At 40.4% G+C, this 16989-nt stretch overlaps 1 protein-coding gene across 6 annotated transcripts in view; it reads left to right on the forward strand.

The window, feature by feature from the left end:
* Positions 1 to 16989, forward strand: part of Sergef (secretion regulating guanine nucleotide exchange factor) — a 224670-nt gene that overhangs the window by 161101 nt on the left and 46580 nt on the right. Inside the window, exon 11 of one of the 6 annotated variants that reach the window (XM_046438348.1) lies at positions 16581 to 16656. The exons of the other annotated variants lie outside the window; for them this stretch is intronic. Within the exon in view, the coding sequence (XP_046294304.1) occupies positions 16581 to 16656 (76 nt within the window). The remainder of the gene's footprint in view (positions 1 to 16580; positions 16657 to 16989) is intronic. 6 annotated transcript variants of the gene reach the window in all.

Below are 16989 nucleotides of genomic sequence, written 5' to 3' on the forward strand. Positions count from 1 at the left end.
TGAACTACAGCCCAGGTCTGAATTTCTCCAGAAGCCTCTGGAAAGCTGGAATAAATGCCCCAAACCCACTGACCCCTTGATAATGGAATTCAAGCCCACATCCCTTCTGTGGAATCCTGCTTTTCTAGAAACAAATTGCTAGTAAAAGATGAGGGCAACTGGGTATACAAATGAGTGACAGAGCAGAAAAATATTCTGGGGAGTCTTGATACCTTGATACCGGGAACACAGTATGTTGGCTAATGGATTTTTTTTCAGAACGTTAACCTCTTGGTTTCTGGTCTTACTGAAAGTCATTATGAAATGCATTGCAGCCATTAACTTTCTGATGCTAGAAGGGGCTGCCTAGTGAGTATACTTAAATTCTCCTTAAATGACAAAGGATCTTGGAAGGATGTCCAGTCATCTTCAGAATGATCAGTTGTGATGTTCAGGATGCTTGTAACAATCTGTACATATGTCTGGGTCTTTTATACTCATTATATTACTTAATCATGGCAACAGCACTGTGGGTGTAGCTGTGTAGAGCATAAAGGACAGTATAGGAAGATAATTATCCTGTCTCATAAGTGAGGAGGCTATGATTCAGAGAGTGCAAATGTCCTGTTGGGGTTATATATGATAGTAGTGGTACTAGAACTGAAATGACATTTGCTGAGATGTAGTAAAGCAGAAAAATAGATTGTTTTTTAGTTAGAAGTATGTGGGCTTAATTCCTAGTTTTATTTATTTATTTTAGTTTTTGATGGACTTTTATTTTAATTATTTATTTATATGTGGTGCAGAGAATTGAACCCAGTGTCTCACATGTGCAAGGCAAGTGCTCTACCACTGAGCCACAACCCCAGCCCCTTAATTTCTAGTTTTGCCATTACTAATATAGTTGACTTTGTGCAACTTCCGCAATCTCTCAGGTCCCAAGGTTTCTCATTTGTAAAATAGGGATAATTTAGGAGTTGAGAGGTTCAGTGATGGAGTGTGTGTTTAGCATGCATGAGGCCTTGAGGTTGATTCCCAGCTGAGGGGGGGGGGGGAGAAGAAGAAGAAGAGGAGGAGGGAGGAGGAGAGGAAGAGGAGAGGGAGGGGGAGGGGAGAGGGAGAGGAGAGGAGAGAAACAGGAGTACTTTAAATGGGGTTATTTTAAGGATTCTTATCTAAATTACCATTGTGCCAGGTTTGACAGGTCCTCAGCACCTGAAAGTTATGATTATTGTCTCCTAGTCCAGCAAACTTTTTGACCTACCAAGATGCCTGCTACTATAGATATTTTAAGGCATTGAATTGACCTGTCTTGAGCCATAAAACTCTAGAAGTGTCTTTTTTGAAGTAAGTTTATCCTGATTAGCTTTAAGGGGTGGGGGACTTATTTATCTCTTTCTAATAACAGAAGCCTGGTGAAGCTTCTATTCTGTAGGTGAAACTTAATTTTATACCAATACAAGAGATAATGCAAAGCAATAAAATAAATATCATATGTGAATTTATTGATAATAAATGCCCACAGCCTAGAAATGCTTTTAGTATCATGTAGGTCAGGTTTTTAAAAATATGCTTAAAATTCACACATAAGAACAGGAAACATTTCATTTAGGATTAAAGGTATGGGGGTAAGACAGTGTAACATATGCTTAGCTTAGCCAGAACAAAAATCGCCATTGGTATAGGAGCACATGTACATGATAAGGATGGAAAAATAGGTTCACCTCTAAAACTCCATATGTGCATAGTACATAGTACTCTCATTTACTCGAGTACATTTCTACCTTAAAATACACAGAGTTCAAAATGATCAGAGGCATTGACTGAAATAGATCTCATTCCAGAAGAAAGAGCACTGAAGTGGGAATTAGATTCTTAGCACTGGACTTGGTTCTTCTCCTGTTCAACATTGTGATTTGGTAAGTCAATGTAACATCTTTGGACCTTACCTCCTCATTTATTAAAAAAAAAAAAACAGTTGGGCCACTTTTGGAAAACATTTTGGAGTGATTATCAAGAGCCTTGAAGATATTGATTCCACTTTCACTTACTAATTCATATCCTGAAATTCTGTCCTAAAGAAAAATATGAAATATAGAAAAAACTGGACTGGGGCTATAGTTCAGTGATAGAGTGTTTGCCTAACATGGTGGAGGTTCTGAATTTGATTCCCAGCACCACAAATAAAAGAAAGAAGAAAAGAAGGGAGGAAGGGAAATAAAGGAAGGGAGGAAGGAAAATAAATGTGGGAAAAGCTTTTAAAGATGTCCATCACAGTGTTTTTATACCTTAATAAAATTAGGAGTTACCTACATTTATCCAACATGTGGGGTTGAATAAATTATATCCCATCTGCTTGACTAAGTTTTTATATTTATTAAGCAATATTGCATTACTGAGTAATAGCATTGGTCATGTAAAAGCAAAAACAAGAAACCAGATATGAAGAAAGTACTGGGAAGAATCATACTACCCAGTATAGGCAGCATTATTGATGTTATTCAGACCCTTTGTCATTGGCTTCAACCCCTTAAACAAATTATCTTTGTGCCACTCAGTATGGTGACTTTAAGAATGTTTTCTGATAAATACCTTTCCCTCTCTATGCTTTCATATATCCTGTTCAGTCCTCCTGAAATGCCCTTGCCCTCTTGTCCAACAGATATACACACCTCTTCTTCCAATTTAGTTCTGTGGATTTCCCTGCCTTCCTAGATGCAATCAATTGTTCCTTCATCCCTGTTCCTGTGTGCTTTATAACCTGGCTCTAACATGTTTGTATTGGGTCATAGTCTTCTTAACTATTTTTGTCTCTGGCATAGACTGGGAACTTCTGGAGGGTCTGAAGCATATAATTAAATTCCCAGTACTTAGCAAAGGCCTGGAATTTAATAGGTGCTCAATACATGTTGATTGAGTATTTGTTTATTTATTTGCAGTATTGGGGATTGAATCCTGGGACACCATACCACGGAGCTATATCCCCAGCCCTTTTTTATTCTTTATTGAGACAGTTTTCACTAAGTTGCCCAGGCTGATTTCAAACTTGTGATCTTCCTTCCTCAGCCTCCTGAGTAGCTGGGATTATAGGCATGTATATCTAAGAACCTTTGTCCTAAGTACTTCTGAGGTCCTTTCAGTTTTCAGTCTTTCTAGATTTTTGTTGGTTTGGTTTGGTTGCTAGAAAAGTGCTGTACCACTGAACTACATCTCTATCCCATTTCTAGTTTCTGGTTTGATCTCTTATCCCTTGTTGCCACTCCTGTAAGAGCCTTCAATATAAGAGCATTATAGAACTAGCAGGCCAGATTATGGAGAAGAACCATATTAGTTTCATTATTGAGCACAAATTCTGTGACATGGACAGCTTTTGTACAGCATTTTAAATCTGTATAGTACATTAAAACTAGTTTTATTATCTCCATTTTACAGATAAGAAACTGAGGCAAAGAAAAATTGTGGTTTTCTTGGGGTCAAATAACAAGAATACTGTGGTGCCCATATTTCAGTTCAGTTCTGTCAGAATTCAAAGCAGGAACTAGCCTTTCCCTTCACTGCCCCTTGCTACCCTCACCCCCAAACAGAGACCTCCCAGCAGGGCCAGCCTTTGCTATATACAAACATGCCCTGCCCTCTGTTCAGGCGTGAAGGATTAGCATCCTTGGTGGACAGCAGTGCACCAGGCAAGCAGAGGCTCTGGATCACCAAATGTGCTTTGGCGCCCACCCACCTGCTTACAGAGTGCAGTGAAGCAGCGGAATTCAATTTGCGGCAGTGACCTAAGAAGGGCTATTTTTAGTAAGAAAGTAGGTCAGGGGCTGCAGCGGTGCTGCCTGAGAAATGAACAGCCTCCCCTCGCACCAGGATGCTTCCTCACTTTTCTCACGCAGCCAGTGTGAGGTGAGGAGGGCAGTTCTGACATCCTCACATGACTACAGTTGTAATCTGCACTGTAAAATCTCTGGAGGATGATCCACACATATATCTAAGACACAAAGGGTCTTGTCTGGGTTTGTCTAATGTCTTGGCCCTGGACTTCCTCAAGAGATTAGAATGCCTTCAGAAAACAATTCTAACACAGTAGGAGGCTCATGTGTTGCATGTCAGCCCCTGGTCAGGGTTTGCAATGCATTATCTTACTTAATCCTTGTAATATCTCTGCTAGGTAGTTGTACTATTTCAATTTTGTCAATGTGGAAATGGAGTTGCAAAAAAATTAAAGAGATTACTCAAGATCATATAGTTCTTGTAAGGTGGAGCTGAATTTTGAATCCTGTGTGACTTCAGTGCCAGTGACCAGATGACCATGCTGCATTAACCACGCTGAAGATAATTTTTTAAATTACCACTCTGTCTCCGCCCCATTTTATTCAATACTTAAAAGAAAGAAATACAACAATGGCTTTCTCTATGTGAACTTTTCCTGTGTCAGGCTAGGAAAGGATGCCCAAGACACAGACCCTTTCCCCAGAGAGGAGACAGAACATCCCTACATCCTGCTGCCTGATCACTGAGGCCAGTAGTTGACAAAACCAAACTAACCACCAGTATTTTTGCCTGAAATACTTTAAAATACTGTGTCCCACTTGCTCTGCCTCATATTTATAACTGCAAATCTGTGACAAATTGCAGGGCACTCATTGGCCATGCACAGGCAGATCGAACTTGTTAACAGAATGCAGTAATTGACACATTGTGATTCATTATGCACAGCATGGAGGACTCGAGTAGAAGCCCACTTTGTGGCCAAGTGCCGCTGGCACTACCAGCCTTGAGAAAGTGTTCCTGGCTCTGTTCTGGCTCTCTAGCTGGAGAGCACCATTCCTTCAGGGGCCAGAAGCAGCCTGAGGCTTCTGTCTTATCTGTTCCCTATCTCCAGGGAAGGAGTAAAGATATTTCCCCTCCTCCAGGCTTGAAGACTTTGGAGGAAGAGTATTCATTCATTCATTCTACAGACATTGTTGAAAGTGTGCCAGGCATGCAATTAACAAGATAGTCTCTGCCCTCACAGAACTTATGGTCTCTCTCTGGACCTTAGTTTACATATAATCAAATGAGTAGGAAAGAGAATGGGATGACTAATTTCTTCTGTCTCTAAGGTTTTAGTGTGTTTGATTCTGGATTATAAACATTTATTATTGAGTCATAGTGTCAATCTTAGTTATTTGTATCCAGTGCGAAAGAGAAAAATGAAAATCTCAAATTTCAGAATAAGGATGGAAACCATGGACACAAGCTAATTTAATTTCTTCACTTGCAAATTAGAAAAGTGGAGCTAAAAATGGGTGTGGACTGTCCAGTTTATCAGTGACAGGGCTAAGATGGGGAGGCCAGGAAGCTGAGCCATCTCACTTCCGTCCTCCTAAGGCTGCTTCCCAACAGCACAGTTGATGAGTCTCTTTAAACACTTGCTGCATGAGGCTTCTCCATCAATGAACTCTCCTGAGTCTCACCTACCTACTTCTGACTATACTTCTGGTCTCCTTCTTGCCTTTGAGAAGAGGCTCTGATAGCTGAACCCAAGAAGGTAAATAAGATAGAAATTCATTTTGCTAGGATTGTCAAAAAAGATGGATGTAAAGAGGTTGAAACAGAGAATATAGAATTTGCTGCTAGAGTTCTCAGATAAGCAGATACAGAGGCACACCACAATGAAACTGCAAAAGGAGGAGACTTGGTGGATGGGGCTGATGAGAAACTGCACAGTGAGATCACAGAGGAACTAGAGAAGAACCTGCCCCCACTCAGTGCCCCTTAGAGCCTCTTTTTCCCCTCTAACCCTTTCCTGTCATCTATATGTAGCCAATGAAAGGAATCTGAAGCTGGAAGGACAGGAATTTTCTGATGTTCTTATCAGGCAAGGGGATTGAGTTAGTTCACTGCAGAGGAGTTGACAGCAGGAGGCCCATCATGTTTTTAGTGACCAGGACATCTCTACTATGGGTGGGGGAAATCGCTGTGGGGAGAGCAAAGCTTTGGCAGATTCTAAAGTGCCTGTTTGTCTTTTGCTCGTTCCTTCTCTCATTCACATCTGGCAACCAGCACCTTGAAATACTGTCCTTTATTAATTAATAAAGTTTTCTGCTCTGTAATGAATACCTGGAAAGGAAGTGGTCAGAAGTAGGAGAGATTGAGAAGACTGTCCTTGATTATGAATATCCAAAGCCAGTCAATTTATCCATGTATAATTTTAGTGTTCTTAAATGATTTGTTATTCTCCACACTTTACTTACATAAAAATAATTTTCTAGTCGACATATAACATTGTCCTTAAAGAGCTACCCAAACCCATGTAAGTAAAATATGTCATATGTATACTTTATAAATATATCTAAAATATGTATAATTTTTATATATAAATATATAATCAAAACAAATTCATTCTGTTGTGCGGAAGTACTAGGGATTGAACCCAGGGGTGCTTTACTTTTAAGCTACATCCTAAGCCCTTTTTATTTTTTATTTTGAGACAGGGTCTCACTAAGTTGCCAAGGCTGGGCTTGAACTTGAGATTTACCTGCCTCCTGGTTAAAATCATTCTAATTTTTAAACAATGATTTCTATCACTTGACTGTGAGTTGAATACCTGAGTGAAGAATTGACTCCTTTTTATGTGCCCTTAGGCTAATCACTTCCCCTCTGTGCCACTCTGTTCTCATACCTGAAAAGCGAAGGGACTGGATCAGTGGCTTCAGTCACTTTGTCTATGAGTCACTTCTAGCTTTAGTTTTAGTTTTGGATAATTAGAATTGAGAATCGGGTACATAGAAGTTTTCAGTTCTAATAATTCTCCAAGTGATTCCAGGTAATGCAGCCAGGTTTTGAGTAGTTGTCTTCCAAGAACCCTTTGGTTCTGATGTTTCAGGATCTTCTACCTCCTCTCTCTTGCTTAGTTTCCCGATCATCTTTTGTCCTTTTTTCCCTAGAAAGCTCCCCTGACTAAACTGTGAGCCTCTCAGAAGCAGGGGCCACATCATACCCATCTTCGTATCGCTGACATCCGGTGCAGTGTCTGGCAATGTCTAGAAGTGCTCAGCTAACAGAGAGGTGATGGAGGGAAAGAGGGAACAAATGGGCTTTCATGGCTTCACTACCACTTGTACACATGCAAGTAATTTCCATAATTGTTCAGTCATTATAAATCTCTTCTAATATTTCAATGGAAAGCATGGATTTTGGAACCTAATTCAACAGGTTTGAATCTCAACTCCACCTCTTAGTGTAAAAATTTATCCCAGGTCATTAATCCCAAACTGTAGTTCCTTTGATTGTGATGTAGGGATAATAGGACCTGCTTCTAAAGATTGTTGTTGGGATTGATTGATTGCTTTACTATAGGAGAACGTGGTGTAAAAGTAGGGACTCAAATATTTGTCTTCTGGGGCTGGGGATGTGGCTCAAGTGGTAGCACGCTCGCCTGGCATGCGTGCAGCCCGGGTTCGATCCTCAGCACCACATACAAACAAAGATGTTATGTCCACCGAAAAATAAATAAATAAATATTTAAAAAAAAAAAAAAAAAAAAAATATTTGTCTTCTTCTTTATGCCCAGTGGTGGGTGACAGAAAAAAGAGGGAAGGAGACTCAGAAGAGTGGATTATCCTCAAGACAAAGCACAGAAAATGACAATATTATCTGTTGTCATCTCCTGGCTTCCTGAATACTGAGGCTCTAAGGCCCAGGCACCTGGATAGATCCCTACCTCCTCCACCCTGGGCACATCAGAATTCAAACAGAATCTCCTGACTCTAAATGTGGTGTGTTCGGTTTGTATACTCCAGGGAAGGAGAAAGAAAATTAGCAAAAGAAATTCAAGGAACTATTATAAGTTTGGGTCCCCACGCAGGATGTCTGAGCTTGCCGTGAGAAACCTAAGTTCATTATGAAGTGTTCATTGCCAGGGCTAGAGATCTTTGCAGTGGTTTTATAATAACTCCCCTCTCAATGCACAGTGTTGGAACTGCCACAGCATGTTGCTTTTCATAAAATTCTCTTTTGCAAACTAGGCCCAGCTGTTTTAGCCTCAGAAGGGCAGCCAGATTAGTTTTCTCCTGAGCAAAATAGCTAACCCTTCCCACAGTGCCTCCAGCATCATAATAATAATAACGGCCACCCTAAGAGCTAACTGTGCTTGAATCTTTATGATGTCACCATGAGTAGGTATTATTAGCCCATTTTATAGTGCAGTGGTTTGTGATTAAGACTGTAGACTTTAGAGTTCGACCATGGTTCAGATCCTAGCCCCACTATGTTAGCAAATCCTCTCTAAGTCTTTATTTTTTTTTTCTTAAATAAAAATATAGGGTTAATAATGTATAACTCATAGTACTGTGAAGAGTAAGTGAATACCACAATTATGGTACTTGGCATAGTTCCTAATGCATGGTAAAAAAAAAAAATATCCTTAGTAAATGTAACTGTGGTGATGATGACAGTGATGACTGTGTTAGTCAGCTTTCTATTACTACAACAAATACCTGATTAATCAACCTAAAAGATGGAAAGGTTTATTTTGGCTTATGGTTTCAGAAGTTTCAGTCCATGGTCAGTTGGCCTTATGGTTTTGGGGCCTGTTGTTGAAGTAGCACATCATATGGAAGTATATGGTGGAGCACAGCAGCAGCTTACCTCATGGCAGCCCTTCGGGGACATCTCGCAGTAACCTAACTTTCTTCCACTAGGCCCTATGTCTTAAAGGTTCCACCACCTTCCACAAGCACCACCATTGGCAACCAAGCATTTAACACATGACCTTTTGCGGGGTGGGGGGGCATTCCAGATCCAAACTGTAGGATCGACAGTATAATGATCTCATCATTTAGAGGCCACTATCGTAGATATGAGAGGTAGCAAAAATTTAAATTTCTATTTGCTTAGGGCAGACTCTAGAGAACCTCAGAAGTGGTATCAGCAACTCAAATAAGAGCTGTGTTTTGTGTGTTCATTCAATAGATTTTTATTGACTAACTACTACCCATATGTCAGGCCTGTGCTAAAAACTAAACTTACTATGATGATAATGCAGACATGATCTCTAACCTCAAGGATTCTTGCCCTTAAAAATCTTCTGGGAAAAATCAGACATTATTCAAATAGATGCACCAATCGTGTAAAATTACAAACTAGGATAAACACCATGAAAAGGATAAGGTGCCATGAGAGAATTATATAATAGGGGTCCTGACCTACTTCAGGTGATCAAGGACAGCTTTACAAAGGAGGTGACATCTGAGTAGAGAGCATAAGGATCACTTGGAATTAATAAGGGAAAGGGAGTGGGTAAAGTGAACGAATATGGCCTCTATAGGTGAACGGCAGCTTAGTACTGTCAGAACTGAGATGGGTCAGTGTGACTTGATAGAGGAAAAGCTAAAGATAGAGATCAGGACCTTGTAGGCCTTGTTAAAGACTTTTCCCTCTTTAGTATAAGTTCATGAGAATCATTGAAGGATTTGGAGCAGAAGTGTGTGTGTGTATGTGTTAGTTACACATCTGAAGAGCATTGTGTTCAATTTGAGCATAAGAGATCTCTCCTATAGTAGTCTTAACAATGGATGAAAAGTGCAAGAGTTGGTGTGGGGAAGCTAGTTAAGAGGAAGCTTTTCATTAGTACCAATAAAAAAGATTCTGGACAGGACTAGAGTAGATGAAAAGGAAAACATGATTTGAAAACAAAATTGGGGTGACTTGATGATGGGTTGGGTACAAATAACTGTGAAAAATAGAAAGTATGAAGACAACCCCCAGGTTTCTGGATGCATGAGTGTATTATGATCTTTCCATTTTCTTCTTTAAAATAAAAAACTAAAACATGTGGAAGGTGACTAGGTTTGAGTAGAAAGATCTTGATCAGAATTTGAATGCACTGTACTTAGGTGCCTTTTAGACATTCAGGTGTGTTAGATATTCTGTGTCCAAGGATGGAAGGCTTTGGGGTAGTCTGGCCCAGATCCAGCCCCTGTGTGGGTCAGGATCGTTCTAGTCCATTTGGTCTGAGGTCTCATGATTCACTTCCCACCCCTTGTGGTTCTCTTTTTTACCAGAAGAACTTGAAAAGGGATGCCATGGGAGAATTCAATCATGTACAAACAGTCTGGGGAGGGAGTCTGCCTCTTTATAGAAAAATGCAGATATTGATACATGTCAAGATGTTTTATCCAAATTTATGGGTGAGATATTTGTGTGTTGTTGTGTACTTTATTAAATGATTAATTAAAATACTTGCTATTAATATATATCTGTGCATATATATTAATATGTATCTTGCTATTAATATATATCCTGTGTGGCAGGAGCAATGTCAAGTAAGAAAGAACTCCTGGTTCTTTGGGAAGTGACCCCCCAGAACCCATCTGGCATTGCTATTCTTATGATCTTAGAGAAACCAAGCAGAATGCTGCCCTTTCTCTGAATTCTAAATCTGTAGGATGCTGAGCTATTAACTTTTATCAAGGTGACATGTCCTTGAATACAAAGGGTTGGTTTGTCAGGGGCTTTTGCTACAGCTGTGACTCCTCAGTCTGTCCCCAGGAGCCTCTCTTTTCCAAAGTCTCCCTAAACAGTAACTACATCAATAAAAAGTTCTCCACTTTGAACAGAGCTCAGCTGGGTAGTCTGAGACCCCCTCCCCCATGCTATATGTTCTGGTTTGTTGAAAACATCTCTTTGTGTCCAAAAGAGCAGGTGAGGGGGAGAGAAGTGTTAGAGCCAGCTTTGTGTCCTACAGAATGACCCAGAAGAACTGGACCAGTGGACAAGGAGGGTGCTGGGCAGTGGAATGACTCATCTAGCCCTGGCACTGTGTGATAGGATCTATGAATACCCACGTGGAAGAGATACATGCTCTAAGAATATTTGCCTTTTGAAAATCTAAATTCATAAGCCACATGAATTCAGAATAGCAATTGCCATCTTGAGAGGGAGCATGGTGGCCTTTTAAAGGTGGGTGGACCAATGGTACAGAATAGAGGACACAGAAACCAATCCACAAAACTACAACTATCTTATATTTGATAAAGGGGCTAAAAGCATGCAATGGAGGAAGGATAGCATCTTCAACAAATGGTGCTGGGAAAACTGGAAATCCATATGCAACAAAATGAAACTGAATCCCTTTCTCTGGCCATGCACAAAAGTGAATTCAAAATGGATCAAGGAGCTTGATATCAAATCAGAGACACGCCGTCTTATAGAAGAAAAAGTTGGCTACGATCTACATTCGGTGGGGTCGGGCTCCAAATTCCTCAATAGGACACCCATAGCACAAAAGTTAAAACTAGAATCAACAAATGGGACTTACTCAAACTAAAAAGTTTTTTCTCAGCAAAAGAAACAATAAGAGAGGTAAATAGGGAGCCTACACCCTGGGAACAAATCTTTACTCCTCACACTTCAGATAGAGCCCTAATATCCAGAGTATACAAAGAACTCAAAAAATTAGACAATAAGAGAACAAACAACCCAATCAACAAATGGGCCAAGGACCTGAACAGACACTTCTCAGAGGAGGACATACAGTCAATCAACAAGTACATGAAAAAATGCTCACCATCTCTAGCTGTCAGAGAAATGCAAATCAAAACCACCCTAAGATACCATCTCACTCCAGTAAGATTGGCAGCCATTATGAAGTCAAACAACAACAAGTGCTGGCGAGGATGTGGGGAAAAGGGTCCACTTGTACATTGCTGGTGGGACTGCAAATTGGTGCAGCCAATTTGGAAAGCAGTATGGAGATTTCTTGGAAAGCTGGGAATGGAACCACCATTTGACCCAGCTATTCCCCTTCTCGGTCTATTCCCTAAAGACCTAAAAAGAGCATGCTACAGGGACACTGCTACATCGATGTTCATAGCAGCACAATTCACAATAGCAAGACTGTGGAACCAACCTAGATGCCCTTCAATAGACGAATGGATAAAAAAAATGTGGCATTTATACACAATGGAGTATTACTCTGCATTAAAAAATGACAAAATCATAGAATTTGCAGGGAAATGGATGGCATTAGAGCAGATTATGCTAAGTGAAGCTAGCCAATCCCTAAAAAACAAATGCCAAATGTCTTCTTTGATATAAGGAGAGTAACTAAGAACAGAGTAGGGACGAAGAGCATGAGAAGAAGATTAACATTAAACAGGGATGAGAGGTGGGAGGGAAAGGGAGAGAGAAGGGAAATTGCATGGAAATGGAAGGAGACCCTCAGGGTTATACAGTGGAGGGGGTAGAGAGAGAGGAGGGGAGGGGAGGGGAGAGGTGGGAAGGGGGAATGGTGGAGGATGGGAAAGGCAGCGGAGCACAACAGACACTAGTATGGCAATATGTAAATCAATGGATGTGTAACTGATGTGATTCTGCAATCTGTGTATGGGGTGAAGGTGGGAGTTCATAACCCACTTGAATCAAAGTGTGGAATATGGTATGTCAAGAAATTTGTAATGTTTTGAACAACCAACAATAAAAAATTTAAAAAAAAGTCATATATTTAAAATGCAATATAGAGAAGCAAGAAAATATTGTGCCAATTTAGGCACTCAGGGGAAGCTGACATTCCCTATGTCAATGGAACAAAGAAGTTTTTACAACTGGAGCAGATTGTGGGTGACCCCTATTAGGGCAGGTATTCCTGCAGAGGCTAGAGGACCATGTGCAAAGTGGGATAGGGGGACTCTTACCTAGGTTGGAATGGTGGATTAATTCTTGGTTTTGCTTTTCATCTTGAAAAGTATGTCTGCCTTAGGCAAATCTGCAAAGAACTGACGTGTCCTTGAAATCAGAAGGACCTAGGCTGAATCGCAGCTCCATCTCTTCTAACTATATGACTTCAGCAAACTGCTCTTTGAACCCCCTTTTTCCAATCTGTAAAATCAGATTTATAACACCTTGCAGGATTTTGTGTGTATGAAGTTCAAATGAGTTAAAGTTTTGCAACTAGAGCCCCAGGATGTAAGAAGGATGTAAGTGGCCCATGGTATGACTGATTGTCTGGCAGCTGTGTGGCATGTGTGCATGACTTATGTCTACATGCTCTTCACTGGGAAAACATTTATGACTCCCCAGAGCACAAATGCAAGACCTGCGTCAACTCACTGGCAGCCTGGGCTGGCTAGGACAAACTGTCCCGTTTCTGCCTGAGGACTGACACTCTCTCAGCAAACAGCCCACCCAGCTTAGGTTTCCCCGAAGAACACAGTCCTCATTGCAGAGACATAGTTTCAGGACTGCCAAGAGTGTGTGTTGCTTGCAATATGACCCCCTGGGAGAATTATGGCTATGTCCCTTTCATGTCAGCTCTTTCCTAAAGCTGATTTTATAAGCAATTATTTTTCTTTTCTTAAATTTTTTTATTTGTTTTAATTAGTTACACATGACAGTGCAGTGACCTTGACATATCATACATTTGAATCAGATGGGATATAGTTTCTCATTTTTCTGAGTATACAGGTTGCAGAATCACATTCGTCATGCAGTCATGTATATACACACAGTAATAAGCAGTTATTTTTCTAATGTTAAATAAACTCCTAAAGCACATTTCTGTGTCTTAGGAGTTTCACACTGTTTTTATTTTCCAGGGGAGCAAGCATAAGCAAGATAGAGACTAGTCTTTTGTTGGAGCTGACACAGTAACTGTAAACTAGAGGCCAATTGCTGCCTGCAAAATCCTTGACACCTGAAGCAAAGGCTCTGACTTCATGTCACCTGAAGACACTTGTCCCATTCAGGATATTCACTATAATTGTCACGGTTCCCATCTGCACATACCATGCGGATTCATGTTTACCAATTATTTTCTGTGCCCACATCCTTGTGGGCCTTAACACGGGGCTCTCAGCCCCAGTATTCAGATTAAGAGAACATGGCTAGGGCTGGGGTTGTGGCTCAGTGGCAGAGCGCTTGCTTTGCACATGTGAGTCACTGGGTTCTATCCTCAGCACCACAAAAAAATAAATAAACAAAATAAAGATATTATGTCCATGTATAACTTAAAAAAAAAATCAGAACATGGCTGCACAAGTGCAACAGTTTGCCTGAAGTCATGAAGCTAATTATTGGCAGATCTGTTTTTCAAATCCTTGTCTTCTGTGAGGTGGCCTGACAGTGAAGACACCATCCAGCATTTTCATCCCGCCTGTGACCTTCATGAACTATGTCATCTTGTGCCACCTAATTGCTAATATTATATATGATTATTTACACACACAAGGAATTAATCCCAGGGGCACTCAAACACTGAGCCACATTCCCAGCCCTTTTTATGTCTTATTTTTTTTTAATTTTTTAAAATTTTGCTAAGTTGCTCCAGATCTTCATAAATTCCTGAGGCTGGCTTGAACTTGCAATCCTCCTGCCTCAGCTTCCCAAACTTCTGGGGTTATTTATATCAATACCAGTAAAATTTGCAAAGAACCTGGCATAGCATATGTGGTCAATCTCATATCTTATTGCATTCTCACACCAGACCTGTGAAAGGGGTTTTATTATTGTCTATTATAGATAAACATCCTGAAAGTCAGAGTACTAAAATAACTTTTCCCGTCTGAGTATCAGTTTCTCCATGAAATGAGAATATTAGTAGCTCCCTGGGAAAGTGATGGTAAGGACTGAAGGAGGTAATATATGTGAGCTGCCCAGCACAAAACCTGGCAAGAAGGAGCTGCTCAGTATATCATAGCCTTTGGACTCCTAATCTAGTGGTCTTCTCACTGCATCCAACCAAATACATTTAGAAGCTGAGATCATCTGTCTTTTCCATAGCTTTCTCCATCATGCTCACCCCCACTCACGCACGCCCCAGAGGCCACTTCAAGTGTCTCGTCTGAGCTCTCTATCAGATGCTGCCTGTTTAGTCTTATGCCAGCTCAGGGAACATGATCCTTCTTGGCTTGCTGCATCACATCCCTGACATTTGCTCCCAGACTGTGTTCTAGAATGCTAAAGCCTATCCTGGCCTCTGTAGCCATCAGGTTTTTCCCTTTCCTGACTTTTTCTAAGGCAAATACATGTTCTTGTCCTTATTTTCACGTATTGCCCTGGACCCTTTAATTTTTGTTATACTGTTTCATGAAGAGCCATATATTGAAATGAACTCAACCAGGTCTGGCTTCTGGTGTCATACTCTCATGTTTACTATGATTTAATATTTATGAAAAGTATGAATGGGTCATGGGGGATAATAGCCCCATATTTGGAGATCCTCAGAAATATTCATTTAGCTTTCAGTAAAGATTTATTTAGCACTTACTCTCAAACAGGTCTGTCTTGCATGAAATGCTCATGGAACTCACATTCTAGTGTGAGAAGTAGATTACAGAAACAAACGTATAAATCAGTAAGATAATTTCAGAGTTTCAGTGCCATAAAATAAATTAGGATCTAGGATAAAGAGTAGTAACTGGGAGTTGCTTTATGTACTTCAGATAGGATGTTCAAGGAAAGGTTCCCTGAGGAGGTGACATTTTGAGCTAAGATCTTGTTTTAGTCTGTTTTATGCTACTATAACAGAGTACCAAAGACTGGGTAATTTATCATAAACAGAAATTTATTTTCTCACAGTTCTGAAGGCTTGAGGGGCTGGTATCTGGTAAAGGTCTTCTTGCTATGTCATCCCATGGTAGAAAGCCAGAGAGGTGACAGAGGACAAGAGACTGAATTTGCATCCACAAGCCCTTTTATAATGGACATTAATCCATTCATGAGGGTGGAGCCCTTGTGACCTAAACACCTTCCATTAGGCCAAACCTCCCAACACTGTTGCATTGGGTGTTAAGTTTCTAATACATATTTTCTGGGGGATACATACATACTACAGCAAATCTCAAATTAAAAGCTGAGGCAAAAGAATTCCAGGAGAGTGAGCAATGAGAGCAAAAACCCAGAGATTCTGACCACTAAAGGAGTAATATGTGGACCCCATGACTGGAATACAGTGTACCAGAGGAAGAATGATAATAAGGTCAGAGATAAGCAGGAGCTGGATGTGTTGGGCCCAGGAGGCTACAGAGAGGTTTGGAACTTTTTCCCTAGAATCACCAGGAAGCTACTAACCAGTTGTAAACAGGGGATTGATGTGATCTTAAAAAAAATGAACCAGCTAAGTGGAGAATAGATTGTAAAAAATAAAAAATGAAGTTGAGATGCCAATTAGATGGTTGTTGTAACTGTTCAGAAAAGTTGACAATGGCCTGGTTTGGCAGATAAAAGAAGCACAAAAATTTGTGATTATGTTGAAGTTAGGACAATAGAGCTCAATGAAAGATTAGATTAAATAATCCATTCTGTTCCATCTAGTCAGTACCCAATTAGTGTAGATCAAAGTAACACCTAGTTTTACTTCTTCAACTGGAATGTGGGACTAGGAAGAGCAAGAGAGCATCTCCTGATAGTGGGTGGACTTAGGAGGTAACAGACCTGTTTGCTAGGTTGTACCTCTATAAATTTGAGACTATAAATAGGAACTAGCTCTTGCACCTCTAAAAGACAGCTTGAAGAAGTGAAAAGAGGAGAGAGTTTCAAAGAATTCATCATTCCACAATTCTTTAGTAAGTGCCTTACCTTTGACTGATATTTTGCTGGTCTTAAGATAGGACCCTGTCTCTTAGGTAGACATGTAAATAGAAGAATCCAGTGGCAAGGAAGGAACTTGAAGAAGAGGAATAATTTCCCACAGAAGAAGAGGTAAGGAAACTCTTCATAGAGAAACTGAGCCCTAGAAGGAGATTTTGGTGGGAGGGCTATAGAGTATGTGTTGGGGATGTTAGTCAGCTTTCTGTCATTGTGACAAATATCTGAGATAATCTACTTATTATAAGGAGGAAAGGTTTATTTTGACTCATAGTTTCAGAGGTTTCAATCCTGCAGCAAGACAGTAAATCATGACAAGGAAGCAAAAAAAAAAGAGAGAGAAGGCACGGGTCCACCCTCCAGGGTACCCCCCTTGTGATCTAACTTCTTCCTCCTGATAGCACCTCGTGCTGGGGACCAAGTCCTTAACACATTGGTCTTGGGAGA

This window comes from Marmota monax, unplaced genomic scaffold (genome assembly GCF_021218885.2).
Source record: "Marmota monax isolate L192 unplaced genomic scaffold, Marmota_monax_Labrador192_F-V1.1 WCK01_AAM20220418_F8-fsc00061, whole genome shotgun sequence".
NCBI lineage: Eukaryota > Metazoa > Chordata > Mammalia > Rodentia > Sciuridae > Marmota > Marmota monax.